Source organism: Chelonia mydas, chromosome 1, assembly GCF_015237465.2.
Source record: "Chelonia mydas isolate rCheMyd1 chromosome 1, rCheMyd1.pri.v2, whole genome shotgun sequence".
In the NCBI taxonomy this organism is placed as follows: Eukaryota; Metazoa; Chordata; order Testudines; family Cheloniidae; genus Chelonia; species Chelonia mydas.
The window spans coordinates 189521069-189541723 of record NC_057849.1 but is presented as its reverse complement, the minus strand read 5'-3'; the positions used below and the strand labels follow the sequence as shown (position 1 = coordinate 189541723).

Here is a 20655-nt window from a genome sequence, read left to right as displayed (position 1 = left end):
TTCCCCTCTACTAGTGGTAGCGAATTCTCAATTCTATTCAACCTATTAGGCATGGAAACCCATCACCATCTGAGGGCGGTTTGATAGCTTGGTCCATTAAGTTGGCAGGCATCCAGATCACAAAAGCCACCAGAGTTGCTGTTATTTTGTAACATTCTGGGCAATTTTGCGGGGGGTGGGAGGGACAGGACAGAGAAGCCAACTCCTACCCCCCTCCCAAATAAAAACCCCATAATGGGTCATGAAGACTGAATTATGTTCTTGTCCCTACAGGCAATGCCTGCAGAGGATCAGAGTTATGTTCCATTGATCCATTCAGAGGGGAGAAACTTGAACTGCTACTGATTGTGACATCTCTATTTTACAGAGAGAAAATTTCTAACTCATGAATTAGGTCCAATGTTCATCACCAGCACTAAATGCTAATTAAGTGAAAAGAGTCTTTTCAAGCAATCAGAATATTTCCTACCAGAATAGCCACATGGATCACAGCACAGGAGCCAAATCCCATTTTAAAGATAAATCACTGCTTATTATTGACAAAATTTAGACTAAAAATATTAATTTAGCTCACTGGGCATTTTACAAAGTGACAGAACTGGCCAAAGTCAGCACTGGAATAAACCGTTTTGTCAGGGCTAAATTTAGCTTCATGTTTTATGGCAACTTCTCCACCTGATCAATGAGTACTTTGTCCTTCATCATTCATCCCTTTGAATCCCATCAGCATGTATCCTACTTGGTTTGTATTTTGTTTTTTTTTTCCCTTAGAGACAGGTTTTTAAATCTAGGGAGCATTGCTTGAAGTTCTACAAATAACCAAGTATAGTAGAGCTCGTCCAGTTTGGAAATTCAGCTTGAATACTGTAGTTACTTCACTAACACATGCTTCAAGGTGTAAGAGCAAAGCAGTAAACAATAAACCACAGATGCTGAACTAACTGCTAAGGCGGACTAAAAACCACAAGACTGGGGTTTCAGTTTAACTCCACGTTTGCCGGACATGATCAGAGACCCTCTGTGGTACACAGGACCAAAAAAAGATTAAAAATACACTGCTACCCCATGGAAAATTTTCAAACATTCCTCACACAGAATTCTGTCAACACATTTTAGGAGGTTCTCTTTTTATTACCAGGATATTAGCCTGATTTTTTCTCTTGTTTTATTGTCTCCAACTCCATATTCGCCACGTGAGGCCCTGATCCTTTCCGCAGCTACCAAGAGTGACAATGCAGGCAGACCATGATTAAGAGCTCACCATCTACTACAATTATGAAGCGTCAGAAAATATAAGAGCAATAGCGTTGGAACAATGTGTATAGTGGGCGTGCTGAGAGCCATTGAACCAAACTGTAAACCCTGTATGTGATGGAAACCACTTCAAGCCAGGGCAAGCTGTTGCATCTCTAGCACCCCTAGTTCCAGCACCTTCCAGTGTGGAAGCACTCCAGATTCCAACATGCATTATTATAAATGCAGCACCATAGGGGTTCATCGAGCCAGAGACCTGTCACAATTTGCCTATAAATGGCAAAGAGTTTACAGTCCAAGCCAGACAACATAGAAAAAGATAACGAAAGGCAGGGAAATGCTGCAGGAGGACAATGCTTATATACAACCATACAATAACAAAGGCTCATGCTATATGGCTCAGGAAGTATTTCTGCAGCTAGTTGGTTTCTCTCCACCGCGCCTTTTATTTTTAAAGTGAGTTTACTTTGTGACCAGAGTGAAGGCTTTTATAGAACAGCAGCTTCATGGCTCAGTATGTGCGCCATTTTAGCTTTTGGTTTGGTCAGTTTAGATTTAGCAGCATGGAAAAGCTGAACATTCGGCCTCCCAGGGAGATTTTTAGGAAGGGGCAGGGCTGACCTTACCATGAGGTGAACTGACGTGGCCGCCTCAGGTGCCAGACTGTGGTGGGGCGCCACTAGGACCCAGAGTTTCAAAGTTTTGGCCCAAGTGAGGGGGCATGGGGGCGTCGTTTGAGCTCCCTGCCTCAGGTGCCAAAATGTTGTGGGCCGGCCCTCGGAAGGGGCCCCACACTGAGGCAATTTTTGGTACAATTTTCCATGCTGAGGACTGGAGTAAAACTTAACTGTGGCACAGGGCTTTGTGTGGGCATGGGTCCCTCTGATCTGGGGTGCATTTCATAGTGAGTAGCTATTCAACATATCTTTATATTAATGCACATCTATCTCCCCTGCTACATAGCTACTGTCTAAGCAACTTTGTGTACTGTTTTGAGCTGGACCAAGATAAGTTAGAGCTCCTGAGTCATAGAGTCAGAGATTAAGGCCAGAAGGGACCACCAGAGCATGTAGGTGTGGAATAGGACTACTAGAACATTTATTGTACAATAAACCGGAGAGACTCATCTCATTTGCTGCTTCAGCGCTTGACTCAACAGCACTTAATTGGCATGACACGTATACAAGTGTGGCCAGAGCATAAAGGATGGAATTCAAGAATCTGTCAGAGGGACCATAGATCAGCAGCGCAGAGTGTGGTTAAAGAGACAAACACCCTCACCACCAATAATGCACTCCAGTAACCATTTCCAGGTGAAAATTACAGACAGAACCGGTCTATAAATGTTTACTTTCACACCCTGACTCAGATTCTGAAAGCTATGGTCCTCAGTTTCCCCATCTGTAAAATGGGGATATTGATACTTGCCTCCATTTGTAAAACACTTTGAGATCTACTGATGAAGAGCACTGCATAAGAACTAGGCATCATTATTTTAAGAGAAAAAGTATGGCAAAGAAAGAGTCAGGTTACATTTGTACATCACATCGTCTCCAATTCCATGGACATACATATCGTACCAGCTTTGGGTACTTTATTTTCCAGTGCCAAGCCCTCTAGTCTAGGGTAATTCCATACATCTGAATTTTAATTAGAGGAAGTTACTTTCAAGAAATAACAAATCTCTAAAATAATAAAGTTTGGTTAATTAAAACCCTGCACATACGATCCTCCTCCTCTTATTCAAGTTAATTTATCAATGTTATTCCTTTTGGAACATCCAGTGTTCTCTATCACAGTCTTTAAAATAGCTCCATTAACAAGTGAAATCTGTTAGACTGTGGAATAGCCTTGAAAGAAGTGGAAGAATCCCCATCCCTTGTGTCATATAAAGTTAAATAAAACATAGTACTCGGGCATGTACCATACAACACAATGCTATATTGACAGAAGGATGGAGAAAATTACCTAATAGGTGTTTACCAACTCTGGTAGGATTTATGAACCAACAGAACAAAATTTAAGGTTTTGTCATACATTAGTTCCACGCTTATCATTTACCTTCCTGTTTACTGATTAACTGTACTTAACATATTTTGTCTGGTAGTTCAAAAATGGTTAAGACAAAGTTTGAATTCTAGTTTCCAGTTTTGTGCCCACAGCCAAGTAGGAGTTCAATTCTGTGGGCACAAAACAACAAGTCTGATTTGCAGGTGCAACTAGCTAAATCAATGTCTAAAGGAAATACTTAGTCTCCATGAAATTGCAAGATGGTTTTATAACTGTTTTGCTCTTACAGTAATTGCAGAAACAGGCTTGTCTCATTTCTGTTTTTTGTAGGTGTTCATTACAGTCCTTTCCCCCAATAAGAACACGGTCTAGTTTTAAGTTTCCTGTTGTGGTTAACACATTCCACCCCTCCAAAGAGCCCAGCATGAATGATTGTAAATCTTATTTGTGTTATTGTATTTCTAGCAGAGTCAAAGAGGGGAAAAAAAGTCAGTTTTATTTAAGTCATAGTTTAAAGTGAGCCTTCAATTTGAACTTGGAACAGAAAAGCAATGCATTCTCCTGTCATAGTTGGTTTATTTTACTTTCTCCTAATTAAGGCTTGGAAGAGCTTAACAGTCCAGTGTGAAGGTATGGTCATAACATATTAGATATATTTCTTTAGCTACTAATACTGTTCTAATTTTGGAGGGGACGTTTAGTTTATTTCATCATCACTATGTTGGTCTTAAATAAGGCTGAAATCCTGGTCCCATTAAAGTCAATGGGCACGTCGGTGCGGATTTCAGTGAAGCCAGGATTTCATGTCAAGTGTTTTTCTCCTATAGAAATGTATAGTCATGAAACTAAAAGTATTTCATTAAAATCAAAAGGCAGATTTTCAGGATCCTTTGTGCTATAAAATGACAGACAGACAGACAGACAGACAATCTCTTTTAAACTTAATTTTATAGTCACTATATTAGGCATAAGTTCTTGGTTGTGGCCAAGTGGTAATATTACAGACTGGCTTGGATACATTTGCTGATGACAGACTTCACCTTTGTTTCAAAATAATGCCGAAACTCAATGACATTTCTCAAAAGGAGGCATAGTAATGTTCTGTTATTGTGAATTTTTTTTTTTAAAAAACAACTTTGTTGCAGTCACAATATTTGGCAAACATTAAATGGAGCAATCCTTTTATCGGCTTTTTACGGCTGGGGAAAAATTAGCACAGAGGATGCGTGATTTGCCTCAGATCACACAGCAAGGCTCTGGCAGAATTAGAAATAAAGCCCCAAATCTCCTCATTCAGAGATGTACGTTTGGACTGCCCTTCTCTTTCACTAACACAGAAAAGGTGGTTTATTTTGGAATGCTTTCTCCATAAAAGAGGATGTGATAAGAGCAACTGTATGTTTACAGTAGCATAGCAACGAAGAATCAGGGAGGTCTGTGGGTTTTGCCACTGAAATATCCATTTACATTCAATTAGCCGTTTTTAGGAGGGTGAGGAATGAAATGTTTGAGACCTCCTAGTCAGAACTTTATTTTGTATACATTGATTTAGAATGTTTCTCCTGTGCTTTGCTATGAAAAAAAAAATTAAGTCCACAATAGCAGACAAGATTCAAACAAAGAAATGTAAATCTTTGCTTTGTAATCTCTTTATCATTGCAATATTTGAGTGTAAGAATTAACTAATTTTAGATTGCATTGTTCTATTCTGTACATGTACCCTGTTCTGTCCATTAAGAATAACGCATGAATATGAGGTCTAGGAAGAATGGTTACCATGAACAGCACTGTATTGGTAACAGAGAGACAAGGTGGGTGAGGTAATATCTTTTATTGAACCAACTTCCGTTGGTGACAGAAACAAGCTTTCAAGCTCCACAGGGCTCTTCTTCAGGTCTGGGAAAGGTACTCAGAGCATCACAGATAAATAAAAGGCGGAACAGAGTATTTAGTGAAAGTAGTTGACACATACTCTAAGGGACCATTCACACCCCTGTAATCATAGGACAAAAAAAGAAGGGTTGGTGGATTACAATAAGCCATAAATCCAGTGTGTTTATGAAGACCGTGATTTTTAGTGTCTAGCAAAGTTATGAATTTAAGCTCCCAGGCTCATCTACTGAAGGCAGTATGCAGGTTTTCTTTGAGGATGGGGATTGAGACGTCAGATATGGAGCGATTGTTTTGTGTAAAGCATCTGCATGCAGGCGACATGGTGTTTTCTTCTTCTATCACATTTCTGTGTGAAGTCGTTCAAGAAACCAGACAATCACTATGTTCAATCATGGTTTTTACTGGAGCATTTAGAGTGCACTAGATGAGGTACATCACATGTTGTGATAGGCATGGCATGGATCTTGCAAGGTGTGTTGCGGGAGATATTGATCAGCATAGCAGGGGAGATACATCTGCAGATTTTGTATCAGTGGTTCTGGCAGGGTCTGGTGCTGCTTTGAGCTGGCTCCTGATCTCTGGGGAGCGTGTTGCTGCTGCTGAGTTGGCAAGGTTGACGGTGTTTTGAGGCCAGAAGAGGGGGTTTAGGAAACATTTCTTTCAGGATGTGGTCCCTATCGAGTATGGGTTGTAACTGTTTGATGATACCCCATATGGGTTCCAGTGTGGGGTGGCAGGTGACAACTAGGGGTGTTCAGTCAGAGTGTTTTTTCCTGTATTGATACAGGTGTGCTGGGGGTATTTGGGTGTCTTGTTCCATGATGTGATCTACTCCTCGGGGCGGGGGAGAGGGGAGGGGGAGAAACATCCTTGTTTGGTGAAGGTGATTTTAAGTGTTAAGAAATGGATCCCGGACTTTCTCCTTGGAGAACATTGTGTGGTATCTGAGGACCTGGCTGTAGATAACAGATTTTTTGGAGTGTTTGGGGAGGTTACTGGATCTGTGAAAGTAGGTGTGGTGATCTGTGGGTATCTCGTATATAGTTGTCTGAAGGGTTCTATTATTGAAGCTGATTCTGGTGTGGGAGTATACTAGAGAAAGTTTGATGGATGGATGCTGGTGGTTGAAGATGTGGAGGAAATCTATGTGGGATTTTAGGTGGTCCGTTCCAAGGATGAAAATATCCATGTGTATAATTGGTTTTGTGGTGCATTGGTCCAGAAATTCTTCCTCAAGATGGCCCTTGAAGAGGTTGACATATTAGAGAGCCATCCAGTACCCATAGCTGTTACCAATACTTCAATGTCAACCATGGGAACTGGCATGGATAAACCCAATATATAAACATATGAAGTTTCTAAATCAGAAAGCAAGAATGAATAACCAATCTTCCAATTATTATTTTGTAGAGCCAAAATGTTTAGTTCATGGCTACTCACCTTAGGCTAATTCCTGAGCACCTGGCCCTTATCCTGCAAAGCATTTAAGCACATTCTTAACTTTAAGCATATAAGTAGCCTTTTCAGCTCAGTGGGGCTGAACATGTGTTTAATTTTAAACATGTACTTAAGTGCTTCGTGGGGTCGGGCTGGTGTGCTCAGCACCTTGCAGAATTAAATCTTGTGTGTTAATTCATACAAAGTCTGATTCTACAGACCTTCCATTGAAGTTTATGGTAATTTTAAGTATGTAGGGACACTAGAGGCCAAGCCTTTGAAGTACAAACGTTTTTCTATGGAAATTGCATCAACAAGTTAAAAATGATACATTCTAAGAGAAGCTGTTTAAAATTCTAGGAGGTACATTTAAAAAACACTCTAAAATTTAACGAAAGGATTCCAGCCAAAAAATAGTTTTGACCAGTAGCTAAAGTTGTCCTTTTCACTTGATTTTCTACTGTATTTTTTGCTGATCTTTGGAGAGCCAACATAACCAGATATCTTCCTGTACTGGACAGATTAGACAACCAATAGCAGTCTTTGGGAAGAGCACCCATCTGGAAGGTTACAGCTGTGACAGACTGTCAGGGTTCCCTCCCCACTCTGAACTTTAGGGTACAGATGTGGGGACCCGCATGAAAGACCCCCTAAGCTTATTTCTACCAACTTATGTTAAAACTTCCCCAAGGCACAAATACTTTGCCCTTGGAGGGTACGCTGCCACCTCCAAGTGATTTAACAAAGAATCAGGGAAAGGACCATTTGGAATTCCTGTTCCCCCAAAATATCCCCCCCAACCCCTTTCCTGGGGAGGCTTGAGAATAATATCCTAACCAATTGGTTACAAAGCGATCACAGACCCAAACCCCTGGGTCTTAGGACAATAGAAAAATCAGTCAGGTTCTTAAAAGAAGGATTTTATTTAAAAAAAAAAAGGTAAAAATCACCTCTGTAAAATCAGGATGGAAAATAACTTTACAGGGTAACAAAAGATTCAAAAACAGAGCAGAACTTCCTCTAGGCTTAGTTTCAAAGTTACAAAAAACAGGAATAAAGCTCCCTCCAGCAAAGGAAAAATTCACAAGCGAAGCAAAAGATAACATAACATGTCTTGCCTGGCTTTTACTTACAATGTTTGTAATATGAGAGACTTTTAGGATAGTTTATAGGAGAAGGAGTTTTAGGACCTGATGTTGTACCAATAAAATAAAAACCCGCAGGATCTTATTAAAGGGAAAAAGGCAAAATAGCACATTTATTGTGAATACAGAAAGAATCATAGTAAGCAGTTAGTTACAGCTATAACATTCCATTCAGTCTCATATTTATTCACACATTTATTCACACACACACACACAGGTTCTGCAAGGTTGTTATCATCATAGTAAGCAGTTAGTTATAGCTATAACATTCCATTCAGTCTCATATTTATTCACACATTCATACATACATACATACACACACACACACACACAGGTTCTGCAAAGTTGTTATCATAGTTACCAGCCTTAGAGTTGCTCATGCCAAGCCACTGGCCAGGTGGCCTGGACATGCGGAGGGAGCAGGGCCTTGTCAGATGCTCATCTGATGCTCCTGGAAGTTGGTTTGCAGAATCAGACCCCAAAGTTCTCACTTTTTAGAGTCTATTTTTATAGGAATTTCTTCCTATGCCAGTCTATGGGAATTGCTTCATCATGCTGTTGCTGAATCAATCAGCAGATAGCACATTCCTGACGGCTCCAAGATGTTATCTTGTTCTTTGGTTCTCCCATTCTTGAGGCTGTTGGGTGGATTCCAGTCTGCCCTCCGGGGGTCCTCTGGTTATTTCCACTTGACGCCTTCTTCAGCTGATGGACACTGGATTCTTAGGCTGGCACCTCCCTGATCAGTTATTATCCACACCAAGCATCCATCCACATACATCCTCTATCTCTATTTTAATCACAATTGTTAATACAACAAAAGGGCGGGGAGTTTCTGGGTGCTGTTTCTGTTGTTAGAGTATTGCTTTGAGTCTCTCTCTCTCTGTGAATTGCTTTGAGAACAGACTCTGTCTTAGAATGTACTAACACAATTAGCAGCTTGCAAGTTTCACACAGAGGGAGAGAAACAGTACCAAAAACCAAGAGACCTCTTAATTAGTAATACCCTGGAATTTAAACTGTGGGGAATCAAACTCATTTGTGATTTTAATACAGAACTTCTTTAATATGATCCAACACTGATGCTTCTCTGCTTCCCAAGAGAACACGCACAACAAAGCCTTCCCCCCACCCAAGATTTGAAAGTATCTTCTTCCCCCATTGGTTCTTTTGGTCAGGTGCCAACCAGGTTGTTTGAGCTTCTTAACCCCTTACAGGTAAGGAGGAATTCTAGGCTACCCTTAGCTGTACGGTTATGACACAGACTTATAAAGGCACCATCACTGTGATAGCTGGGTGTAACTGACGTAGCTGAAACTGGGTCATTGTGAATCCAGAAAGAAATACACCATCCTTCCCAGCAGCTTTAAAAACAAAGGAGATGAACCTGGCCAGTCAGCTACCGTCCATCCTTCTTAGGGCTAGTTAAGATTATTGCTTTGATAGTTAAGTGCCACTAAGACCCTAGGACTTCAGAGTTCAGTCAGTTGAAAAAGCCTGGGCCACAAGATGGACCTTGACACTATAGAGGTGGCCAAGCTTGTGCTTCAGAGTATTTTCACTAGGCACATGGCCCCACTACAAAGAATACCCTGCCTGGAGCTCCACCTAAGCTGGGTATTCCAAGGCTGTGGTCTAGGGTGCTAGGAGATGAAGACACTGTCTTGAAGGCCCTCCTGAGTTTTCAGACTTGCAGAAGGGCATAATCACCTGCCTCACATGCGTGCTGAAAAGAGCAAAGAAAAATAATTGACAGATTCCATCCCAACCTCAATGGCTCATCTATTACACTGCAGGGGGAAAATCCTGGTGTTGGACAAGCTAATCCAACAAGTCTTTCCCATATCTGCTGCTTTTGTGACTTAGTGCTGTAGCTTCTCTCCAACAATGACAATGCTGGATATAATTCATAGCTTGGTGTGAAACCCCACAACGAACCTGGTTTTGATCTCACAATTTTACTTTTGTGGAGTGCTATTTATTGCATTTATTGCCCCATTTAAACTAGTGTTACTGGAAGTTGAATTGGGCCCAGTGCATCTAATCATGAGATTCTTACAGTCCTTGTTCAGTCAGCCTTATCCAGCAGCCACTTACACCTCACATGAGTCAGAGACTCCATGGCCAGAAGGGATCATTCGGATCCTCTAGTCTGAGCTTCCATACAACACAGGCCAGAGAACTTCCCCAAAATAATCTCTAGATTTGATATAAAGAAATCCAAACTTGATTAAAAAATTGTCTGTGATGAAGCATCCACCATGACCCTTGATAAATTGTGCCAATGGTTAATTACTTTCACCATTAAGAATTTACACCTTATTTCAAGTCAGAATTTGTCTAGCTTCAACTTCCAGCCATTGGATGTTACACCTTTCTCTGCTAGACTGAAAAATCCATTTAATAAATATTTGTTCCCCACGTAGGTATTTATAGACTGTAATCAAGTTACTGCTTAACCTTGGTCTTTGTTAAGATAAATAGATGAAGCTCCTTGACTATCATTGTAAGGGCAGTTATCAAATCCTTTAATCATTCTAGTGGCTCTTCTCTGAACCCTCTGCCATATATCATCATCACACTGTGTAACAACGTGCTGGATTAGGACCATTGCAAACTCTTTGGGGCAGGGACTGTACCTTTTAGGTTTGGACAGGAAATAGCATATTGTGGGTGCTACAATACCTAGTGAGGAACCTAGCAGTACCTAGTGAGGAACTCTGCAGTCTGACACAGTAATGGCCATTATTGCAATTCTAGCTGCCCAGGAGTTTGAACCCAGTGATTTTCTGGTTACCCCAGGAACAGTCTTTGGTAGATGTTACTTTGGCCTGGATTATCCTGCCAAATTCCAGGTGTCGATGTCTCCCCTAGCACAATCCTCCCTGCTTCTCTAAACCTCACAGGGACTTCTCCATGGGAAGTGGGTGGGAGACTGGACAGATTGGGCACAAGAGTGAGTGAGAGTGTGTGTGTGTGTGTACCTGGGGGAATGCACATCAATTCCCCCACTTCCACCACAAACAACATCCCTAATGTGAAAGCTGGATCATTAGCCGGTGATGCCTAAGGAAATAAAAAATAATGAACAGGCTTAAGATTACAAGGCCCTGCCAAATTAGACACTACCCAAAACATAACATATTGAGCACTCGGCTGGAGCCACTAAGGCCCAGATCCTGAAAGATATTCAGGCACCTAACTCATGTGGATTTCCATAGGAATTAAGCACCTAAACACCTTTGAGGATCTGGGCTAACTGACTAGCGTTGCCAAAAAATTAAAATCTTTTATTCTTCGATGGCAAGCAGAGAACCTGTTTTAATTCCAGTGAAAGATCAGGCCTAGTTTTCTGGCTACGCTACATATTCCCTCAGGTTCAGTTATAATTGGAAATCAACCTCAAAATAATGAAATTAAGCGATGACAGGAGTTTTCCATGGAAAAGGTTAATCTGTCCTTTTACCCACCATCCTTACAGAGGATCCGCTTTACACAGTATGCGGGATGATCCTTCGGATCCATGCCATTTTGCTCAACTGACAACAAATGGCTGTGTTCTCTGAGGGAGAGCTATGCCCTTAAAATACACAGGCATGGCCTTGTTCACCAGCAGGCTCCATGCCAACCGGAGATACAGGCTAGGGTTTTCAGAAGTGCCCAGCATTGGCTCAACTGCTTTTCCACTGAAATGAATGGGAGGATTTAGGGGTTGAAGCATGGTACTTGACTCAGGAGTCCTTTCCCAGCTCTGCCATTGGCTTACTGGACAGATTGGGCTCAAGAGGAGGGGTGGAGCTGGGGGAATGCACATCAGTTCCCTCACCACCCCTGCAGAGATAGCCCAGGTTATGTATTTTCCCCAGAATCTCTTTTCTGTGTATGTTCTATCTCCCATCCCCACCCCCGGGTAGCTGTGGCCAGCATTAACCTTCCTGAACTGCACTGTTAGTGAGCCAGAGGGGGCCCCATTGGGGAAGGGGGGCACAGTTGATGCAGAGGCACAGTCTCTCTGTGCTAATGGCCCTGGCCTTCCAAGGAATCCAGGGGATATATTGGGTTTGGGGCAAATTTCTCCTCTCAACAAAACAATGTGGGCAGGGCAACTTCACCTGAGTTTCTTCTCCTTGAGCCTCTGCTTATTGATTTTCCACACAAGGAGCTGATCTGAGCTTATAGCAAGAATTTTCCTTGAGAACAAGGAACTCATATACATAACGAAGTTAACTTAACATGGGAACGATCACACCCCTCCTTTGATGATTTGCAATGGAGTTTCAACTAAACCCTTTTCTTGCTTTAACTATTCCAAAGACTGTGTCAATATTTCAAACCAAACCTTGCTAAGGTTGAGCTGCAGAGTTGGTCTGCATACATACATCTGGTGAATTCCCCAACCTCACGAGTGTAACAACATGCTCAGACTGATACTGCTCAAAGTATGGTTGGCCTTTCACTTCAGCTTTAATTTTTTTTTTTTGTTATATTTCCAGACATTCAAAAGGTGAGAACTAGAAAAAAAACCCACATGGTGAACCAGCTGAAGACCTTTGGGGGTGGGGTGGGGTGGAGTGGGGTGGGAAGAGGAGAAAAACCACCAATGGTTCAGATGAGTTCAGTATGCCACAACAGGTTGTGCATACCTTGGCTCTAAGTGGTTTTTTCATCCACCTCAAAAGTGCCCCGAGAACTAAATAATGCAGACAGTATGTCTTCTGCTTTTGGAACGTGTTTTAAAAAAGGTGACAGTTTGGAGCATCCATTATAATTAGTTATGACAACTAGAGCAGTTTTCTGGTCTAAACACAGTTCGAGACTTAACAGTTCACCTGTTAATTTCCAATTTGTATGGTGCAAGACAACCCTCAACACACTCACCTGGCATACCCTGTTCAGTTCTGGTCGCTCAATTTGAAGATTTTACAGAAGCAAAACCGAGTCTATAGACAGACAAGCTAGAGGTGCGGAAAGACTTCTAGGAGAAGAAAGGAATAAGATTGTGATTATTTAATTTTAGAGAGAAGATTAATATTAAGCAATATTATTAAAAGGCAACGAGTTTAAAATTTATAGAAATAAACTGTACACAGTGCCAAATTTAACTGCACAAGTCACTAACGAAGGCACTTATCGAAGCAATCCAAGTAACCATGCAGATTTTAGAGCACTCAGAACAACAGAGATTTGAACAGACAGCTAGACTAAACCTTAACTATAGTAGAGCTGGCAATCCCTTGTATTATGACCTCCATCACCATAGTATCTATGCACCCCACCATCTTTAACATACTTAGGCCACGTCTACACTAGTGAGCTTGCAGCAGCACAGCTATACCGATGCAGCTACACTGCTGTAAGATCTCTCGTGTAGCCGCTCTATGCCGGCAGGAGAGAGCTCTCCCGTCAACGTGATAAAACCACCTCAACAAGCAGCGGCAGAGGGAGAAATGATCCCACCGGCATAGTGCCGTGCACACTACCGCTTATGCCAGTGAAACTTATGTCGCTCAGGGGTTTGTTTTTTTCACATCCCTGAGCGACATACATTTTGCCGGCATAAGTGAGAGAGTGTAGACATGGCCTTAATCTCATAACACCTGTGAGGTTGGGAAGTGCTATTATCCCCTTTTTAGAGAGGGGGAGCTGAGGCACAGAGAGGCTAAGGGACTTACCCACAGCCACATAGGGAATTTGGTGTAGAGCAGGGATTTGAACTCAAGTCTCTCAAGGCCTAGGGTAGTACCCTAACCCCTGGCTCATGCTCTTCCATTGGACCACCCAGCAGGGTTATAGAGACCAAACATTACCAAGTATGAAGAATATAAACCCTCATGCTTCACGCCATAAGGCAACCCCTAAGTGCTGGAGTTAGGAAGAAACTTACCCAATGGTAGTCAGCAACATAGTGTCCTTACCAAGGTTTCCTAAACCTTTTTCTGTAGCGTATGGTACTCACCACTGTTAGAGACAGAATATTGGCCTAGATAAATCACTGGCATATTCGGAGATCTTGCAGATTTTGTTCCTTGCCTGAGTTTATATGATAAATTATTCACAATAAATTATGACCACATTCTGAAAATAGATCCCTCTTCCTCAAGAAAACATGGCCAAAGTGGATATACTTTATCACCAGGATGAATGTGCATGATGATGGGTGGACATTTACAAAAAAGTCTTGCTCGTGAAAAATTAAAGCCTCATAAAAGTTAAGCATGAACACCTGAGCTAAAAAGTAGGCAGTACTGTGAAGCTAAGCGAGTGACCTTGACCTGTAATGAAATAGGAGTTCGCTGAGTAGGTGTTTGAGACAGGTATTTTTAATCTGAACAGGCTTCTGTTTTCCTGGAGTAGGCATAGCAAAGAACAAATGGACACGAAGACCAGGTCTACAGTCAAAAGTGACATCAACCCACGTACCTCGCTCAGGGGTGTAGATTGTTCACTTCCCTGAGCGACATATTAAAGCCGACCTGACCCCCACTATAGACAGCACTAGGTTGATGGAAGAATTTTCATCAGTCTAAACTAACTACGCCAACAGGAGGAGACACCCTTCCACCACTGCAGTGAGTGGCTACACCTCAGACACTACAGCAGCACAGCTGCGCCATGCCGCTGTAGCTTCAAAACGTAGACTAGCCCTAAGTGTTTATTGTTACTCTAAAACCACAACATCAGTTCACCACATTACTTGTTGTTGGTGTCTATTGCTCTTAAACATAGAAGTTGAAAAGATCAGATGCAAGCTTGAACATATTCAGCAATGTGTTATACAACGTAACCCTCGATAAGCCATGTGTTACACAGCTTCCACTATTGACCCAATGTCTTGGTGTTATGGTGGGGCTGGAGGTCTGTACTATGCCCTCAGCAGGATTTAGACACCAGGGCCAACATTTTACAGCTTTGCTGCCAATAGGAAACTAAGCCCATTCTTGGGCATCTATATAATAGCAGCTTGATTTCCAGAAGAGCTGAGTATCTGCAACTCCCACTGAAGTCAATGGGGGAACTAAGCACATAACGGGGTTGGCAGGTGGTTGGGAGACCTTGCTGGAAAATTATGGCCATCTAAAACAGAGAACCAATGACATAACCAATGGAAACTTCAGTGTTTCATTTAAGATGGCAGTGGTGAGTTCTTTACACCTGCTCTGGCCCCTTCACGCTGGGTGAAAGGGTCACAGCAGCATAAAGAAGCCCTGAAAGCCCTGGTTCTGGGCAGAATAGGATTCCCCTGGTTCAGGCACTGTGGCAGATGGCAGTAAGTCTGCCTCCCAAAAACTATTCCTCCCATTGCAAGCCCTGGTGTAGAGGCCATGCTGGGAGTAGGGCCACAAAACACAGTGCTGAGGCCCCAGGAGGCTGCCCCAACTTGGAGAGGCCCCCCACAGGACTGTCACATTACACCTCAGGCCTCTCCAGTAGTCCAGGATCATGAGGGCACAAAGATAGCTTCAAGGTACCTTGGCCCCCCTCCCCCTGAGCTGCAAGTTCTATGCTGTGACTTTTAGAACTGCAGCACGTAATCTGGATGCAAACTTGTGAAGAAAAACTGTCCGCAGATTTAGATTCTGTTGCTATCTGCAAGCTGACTGGCTGGCTAAAAAAAAAATCTGATCTATATTTCCTATTCATACATCCATCCATCTATGTCTAGCACTACTGAGATTATTTGTCAACATGTACAAATTTATTGACCATTCATTTGTGCTTTATTCTAACATCAGGCAGACAATTTATCTTAGGCTCTGTCAATTTAATTGATTGTGGCTTGATCTTACACCACCACAGGAAACAAAAAAGCAAAAACTCCCCAGCACCCACCTCTTGCCTTTCCCCCCCCACCCCCAAGCACCTTGTTCAAGAGTCCCATTCTACCAGATTAAGACCTGCACCAGCCAATTCCCACTGCATTTTACTGAGCAATTCTGTAATACCAGGAACCAGAGAGCGTAGCCAAGTCCTGCTCTGACCACTAGCTACCAAGTTCCTATAGTACTGTACAGCGAAATCTGGAATGCTAGCTCAACCTCAAAGCATGAGTGGAGCTACCTAACCAGACCTAATGGTTTTGGACTTTTGTAGTAGCTGACACTACAGTCAACAACTCTCTGTATTCGCAAAAAGAAAAGGAGTACTTGTGGCACCTTAGAGACTAACAAATTTATCTGAGCATAAGCTTTCGTGAGCTACAGCCCACTTCATCGGATGCATGCAGTGGAAAATACAGTGGGGAGATTTATATACACAGAGAACATGAAACAATGGGTGTTACCATACACACTGTAACAAGAGCGATCGTTTAAGGTGAGCTGTTACCAGCAGGAGAGCGGTGTGTGTGGGGGGGAGATTTAGAACCTTTTGAAGTGATAATCAAGGTGGGCCATTTCCAGCAGTTGACAAGAATGTCTGAGGAACAGTTCAGGGGGGGAAAATAAACATGGAAAAATAGTTTTACTTTGTGTAATGACCCATCCACTCCCAGTCTTTAGTCAAGCCTAAATTAATTGTATCCAGTTTGCAAATTAATTTCAATTCAGCAGTCTCTCGTTGGAGTCTGTTTTTGAAGTTTTTTTTGTTGAAGAATTGCAACTTTTAGGTCTGTAAGCGAGTGACCAGAGAGATTGAAGTGTTCTCCAACTGGTTTTTGAATGTTATAATTCTTGACATCTGATTTGTGTCCATTTATTTTTTTACATAGAGACTGTCCAGTTTGGCCTATGTACATGGCAGAGGGGCATTGCTGGCACATGATGACATATATCACATTGGTAGATGTGTAGGTGAACGAGCCTCTGATAGTGTGGCTGATGTGATTAGGCCCTATGATGGTGTCCCCTGAATAGATATGTGGACACACTTGGCAACGGGCTTTGTTGCAAGGATAGATTCCTGCGTTAGTGGTTCTGTTGTGTGGTTGCTGGTGAGTATTTGTTTCAGGTTAGGGGGCTGTCTGTAAGCAAGGACTGGCCTGTCTCCCAAGATCTGTGAGAGTGATGGGTAATCCTTCAGGATAGGTTGTAGATCCTTGATGATGCGCTGGAGAGGTTTAGGTGATGGCTAGTGGCATTCTTTTATTTTCTTTGTTGGGCCTGTCCTGTAGTAGGTGACTTCTGGGTACTCTTCTGGCTCTGTCAATCCGGTAGTAGCTCACCTTAAGTGATCACTCTTGTTACAGTGTGTATAGTAACACCCATTGTTTCATGTTCTCTACGTATATAAATCTCCCCACTAAATTGCATCGTATTTTCCACTGAATGCATCCGATGAAGGGAGCTGTAGCTCACGAAAGCTTATGCTCAAATAAATTTGTCAGTCTCTAAGGTGCCACAAGTACTCCTTTTCCTTTTGCGAATACAGACTAACACGGCTGCTACTCTGAAAACTCTCTGTATTGTAGACTGTGGAACACCTGTCTCTTCTTCCAAGAAGCTCTCAGTCATGCTGCAGGCATCAGCCAGAAGGGGATGCTCCCAATTCAGAGCAGCCTGTATCCTTTAGCTGGGAAGAGGAATGATGTGGAATGTATTAGGCTGGAATCAAACATGTTTAATTTGTTCCCACCCTTTGTTGTGGTCTTTCTAGCTAATGGACTAATAATATGGCAAGGAAATCTTATGTATTTCTGCTTTATCTGCACTTCATAACCAACAATATTAAAGGATAGCCCTAGGAACTATAACAGCCTCTATATGTAGTATAAAACTTGGCAGCTTTTGTTCTCAAGGGGTTTGTGCAAAGCTTCTCTTGCTTTTTTGCTCGGAGTTTGTACCTTCCTGAGTTTCAGTTTTGAATGAACTCAAAATCTCAAAGAAATTCAGCTAGTACTGCTAGGTTTCGCCCAGTCTGGTGTCAAAATAATGCAAAACCCACCAAATTTCACATTGGTACCAAGCCATGTAGCCCTGTCTGGCACCTAAAATATGACCCAGTTTTACTGAAAATGTTTGTGAACTTGACCAAAGGTTCAAGTCTGCAATAAAATCTGAGACCAGATAACTCTTGCCTAGCTTACAGTATCATGACAAGAGAATTGCACAGCTTTAGTGTCACCAAACTATTGCCTAGGGTCAGGATGAACTGACTGTCCCAGTTTCAGGGTCACTGCACCTATATCTCCGCTTCATGGTCCACTCCAGGAGTGCCCAGTCAGGTCTCAGGCTCCAGCTATCGTCTCTGGGCAGGGATCAGTGTCCCACTCCCTTTTGAGTGGGGATGTCAAGGCTACATGGCTTCCTCACTGTGATATCCTTAGCAAGCCATCTGCTTAACAGCCACTGCCTGAGCATTGCTTTCTCTCTCAGGGCTATGAACAGTTGCAAGTTACCACACAGCTTTCTTGGCAGAGTACGTTTATCCTTCGGGTAAAAGCCTCACAGATCTGGTCACGCAGACAGAAAGCAGAAGACCAGAAGTCTGAAGTGCAGGCAATGCAATGTTTATTGGGGTTAGTTCCAAGCAAACATAACCATAGCTCTACATGCCGGCAGAGTCTGTTTCCCAGTGTCCCCGTTCCCAGCTCTGATGCTGCAGAGCCTGGCCCGTGACCCCGTTCCCCATCCCCACCCCCTCCTCCGCAGGCACTGCAGGTATATTTGGGCATGTTCCTAGTCACACCCCTTACAACTTATGGTCATGTTCTGTTTTGGAGGGTTGTAAGTCTGAGGTCTTTGTCCCACCTCTTTTGTATCCTATGGGAGGGGTAAGAAGTGAGGTTGTGCTCTGGCCAAGGCCAGGCCTCTCTTTGGCTTTTAGTGTCTTATGCCGCCCTCCCTCGGCCCCCCGCCAACAAGCCCCTTGCCCTTCCTAACCGGCAGCCTACCAGTGTATGCTTATCTATTACACTCCCACCATACCCTTTAACACTTAACTGTTCTTATCTGTTCCCATTATACTAACAAACATCTGTCCAGGCAGAAGCAACACACACAGTATCTTTGTCCCTTGTTTACACATATTAGCATAAGATATAAAAGTATCAAAAAGTCAAACCCAAAATTCTATCCCAGGCTAACAAACAGGGCTATATACTAACATCTGAGCCTGTGTTAACTCAGCCTCTTATATCAAAAGCCTTTCTTTGTCTCTTGATTTCTGAAAAACTCAGTTTGACTAGCATATGCAAGCCACCACAGGAGGTGGTACCTCTCAGAGTTGTTTATAATCTGAGCAACTCACCTAAAATCACCCCCCCACCACCCCTGCACGCACACACACACACACATACTATTTTGAGCTCCTGTAGGAGTTGTGGTTACCTGCCCCCATGGAGTAGAACACAAACATACCAAAATTGTTCAGAGATTTAATACAGCGATCACCTAAGATGTTGTATGAGATTGCAATTATTGGTCACAACAAACAACCACAGAAAAGGGAGTGGTGGACAGGAAGCCAGGGAGAATGTAGTAGTATTTATAAAGGGGAGCATCATCAGTATTTGGTTTGTCATTATCTACTCATAAAAAAGTCTTTAGTCCCATTTCCCCATAAACTCTCCTACCTCTCACGCAAGTCCAGAGCTTCCTAAAGAGGCAGGCAGAGCTCTGTTGATGCCCAACTGTCTCAACTCTGAGTACTCTTCTCCCCAAGATGATTCTCCTGCTTCTCCTTTCAAGAGCTGTTTCCCCTCCCCCACATTCCTTCCACCTCCCAAGACTTTTTGAGTAGTGTCTTTTCCCTCTAGAAAGAGTTGGGTCTGGGTTACATAGGCCCCAGGCCCTGACCAGTAGCCTCTGGGAGGATTGGATAATTGGAGCCAGTTGCAGGGGAATTTTTAATCCTCCCACATGTGACAGTTTGCTCTGGAAATTTGTACCTCTTGCATTTCCGTTGTGAATTAACCCAAAAATTGCAAAGAAATTCAACTGATATGGCTAGGTTTTACCCCATTTTGGGTCACAACAATGCAAAATCAACAGAATTCCACACTGGTACCACCAGAAGCCACATAGCCTTAATTTATCCTCCTTAGCATATCTAACAATGGTTTTGTCTACTGTAATGCCAGACAGGGCAATCTGGCACCACAGGCAAAGGCCACATCGGTCCTCCCATGTCTTGACCCCCCCACACTATGGCCCCATCCTTCCATAGGGTGGCAGCTATTTCAGAGATAGGACAAATGGGGCAGTTATTGTTTCAGGCCACACGCAGACTCAGACAACTGTCAGTTCACTCCATTCACATTTTCAGTTCACATTTTCCAAGCTTCTCTTTGCATCCATGTGGGCCAGAAACTTCTTAAAATGAAAGCCAATATCCTGATCTTGTTATGCAACTCCAGGAGATAGACACTGAGAGCCAGTGCCTAGGACCCCATGCCTCGATACAGCCCTGGCACCCAGGCAATTTCTATTTACCACAAACAGCCCAAATAAAATCTTCATTTCTGAGCCACTAATTCAGTTCCATTAGCGCAGCTAGGCAAGAGTCACAGACTTTAATCCAGATTTCATGCAGTTCTTGAGCTTTTAATTCATGCCTGAAAGTTGATTCTGAAAAACAAGCCAATGAAACATAAAGGAAATAGGAATTAGAACCTTCTGCAGCACTTTGCTCTAGTCATCCATTATGAAGTAATTAACAGACATTCTACAATAAGGAGAGCACCAACCAGCAACAATTGACAGATAAATCACAGGTCATTAAAGTGCTCTTCAAAACTTTATAAATAAGTGAGAGGAAGTGAGAAGTGAATTATGAGATTTGTAATTAAATATTGTAAAATAAACTCATTTATGACTCACTAAAGCTTCCATCTTAAACATCAGTGGTTATAGAATCATAGAAATGTAGGGCTGGAAGGTCATCAAGGCCAACCCCCTGCACTGAGGCAGGACCAAGTAAACCTAGACCATCCCTGACAGGTGTTTGTCTAACCCATTGCTAAAAATCTCCAGTGATGGGG

The 20655-nt window shown here is 42.6% G+C and overlaps 1 protein-coding gene across 1 annotated transcript in view; it reads left to right on the top strand.

Annotated features, from left to right (window-relative positions):
* The first annotated feature begins 3668 nt into the window (after window positions 1–3668).
* The window catches only part of LOC114018946, a 46139-nt gene continuing 29152 nt past the window's right edge, over window positions 3669–20655 (top strand). Inside the window, exon 1 of the mRNA XM_037907481.2 lies at window positions 3669–3894. Coding sequence (XP_037763409.1) covers window positions 3816–3894 — 79 coding nt within the window. The 5' untranslated portion in view covers window positions 3669–3815. The remainder of the gene's footprint in view (window positions 3895–20655) is intronic.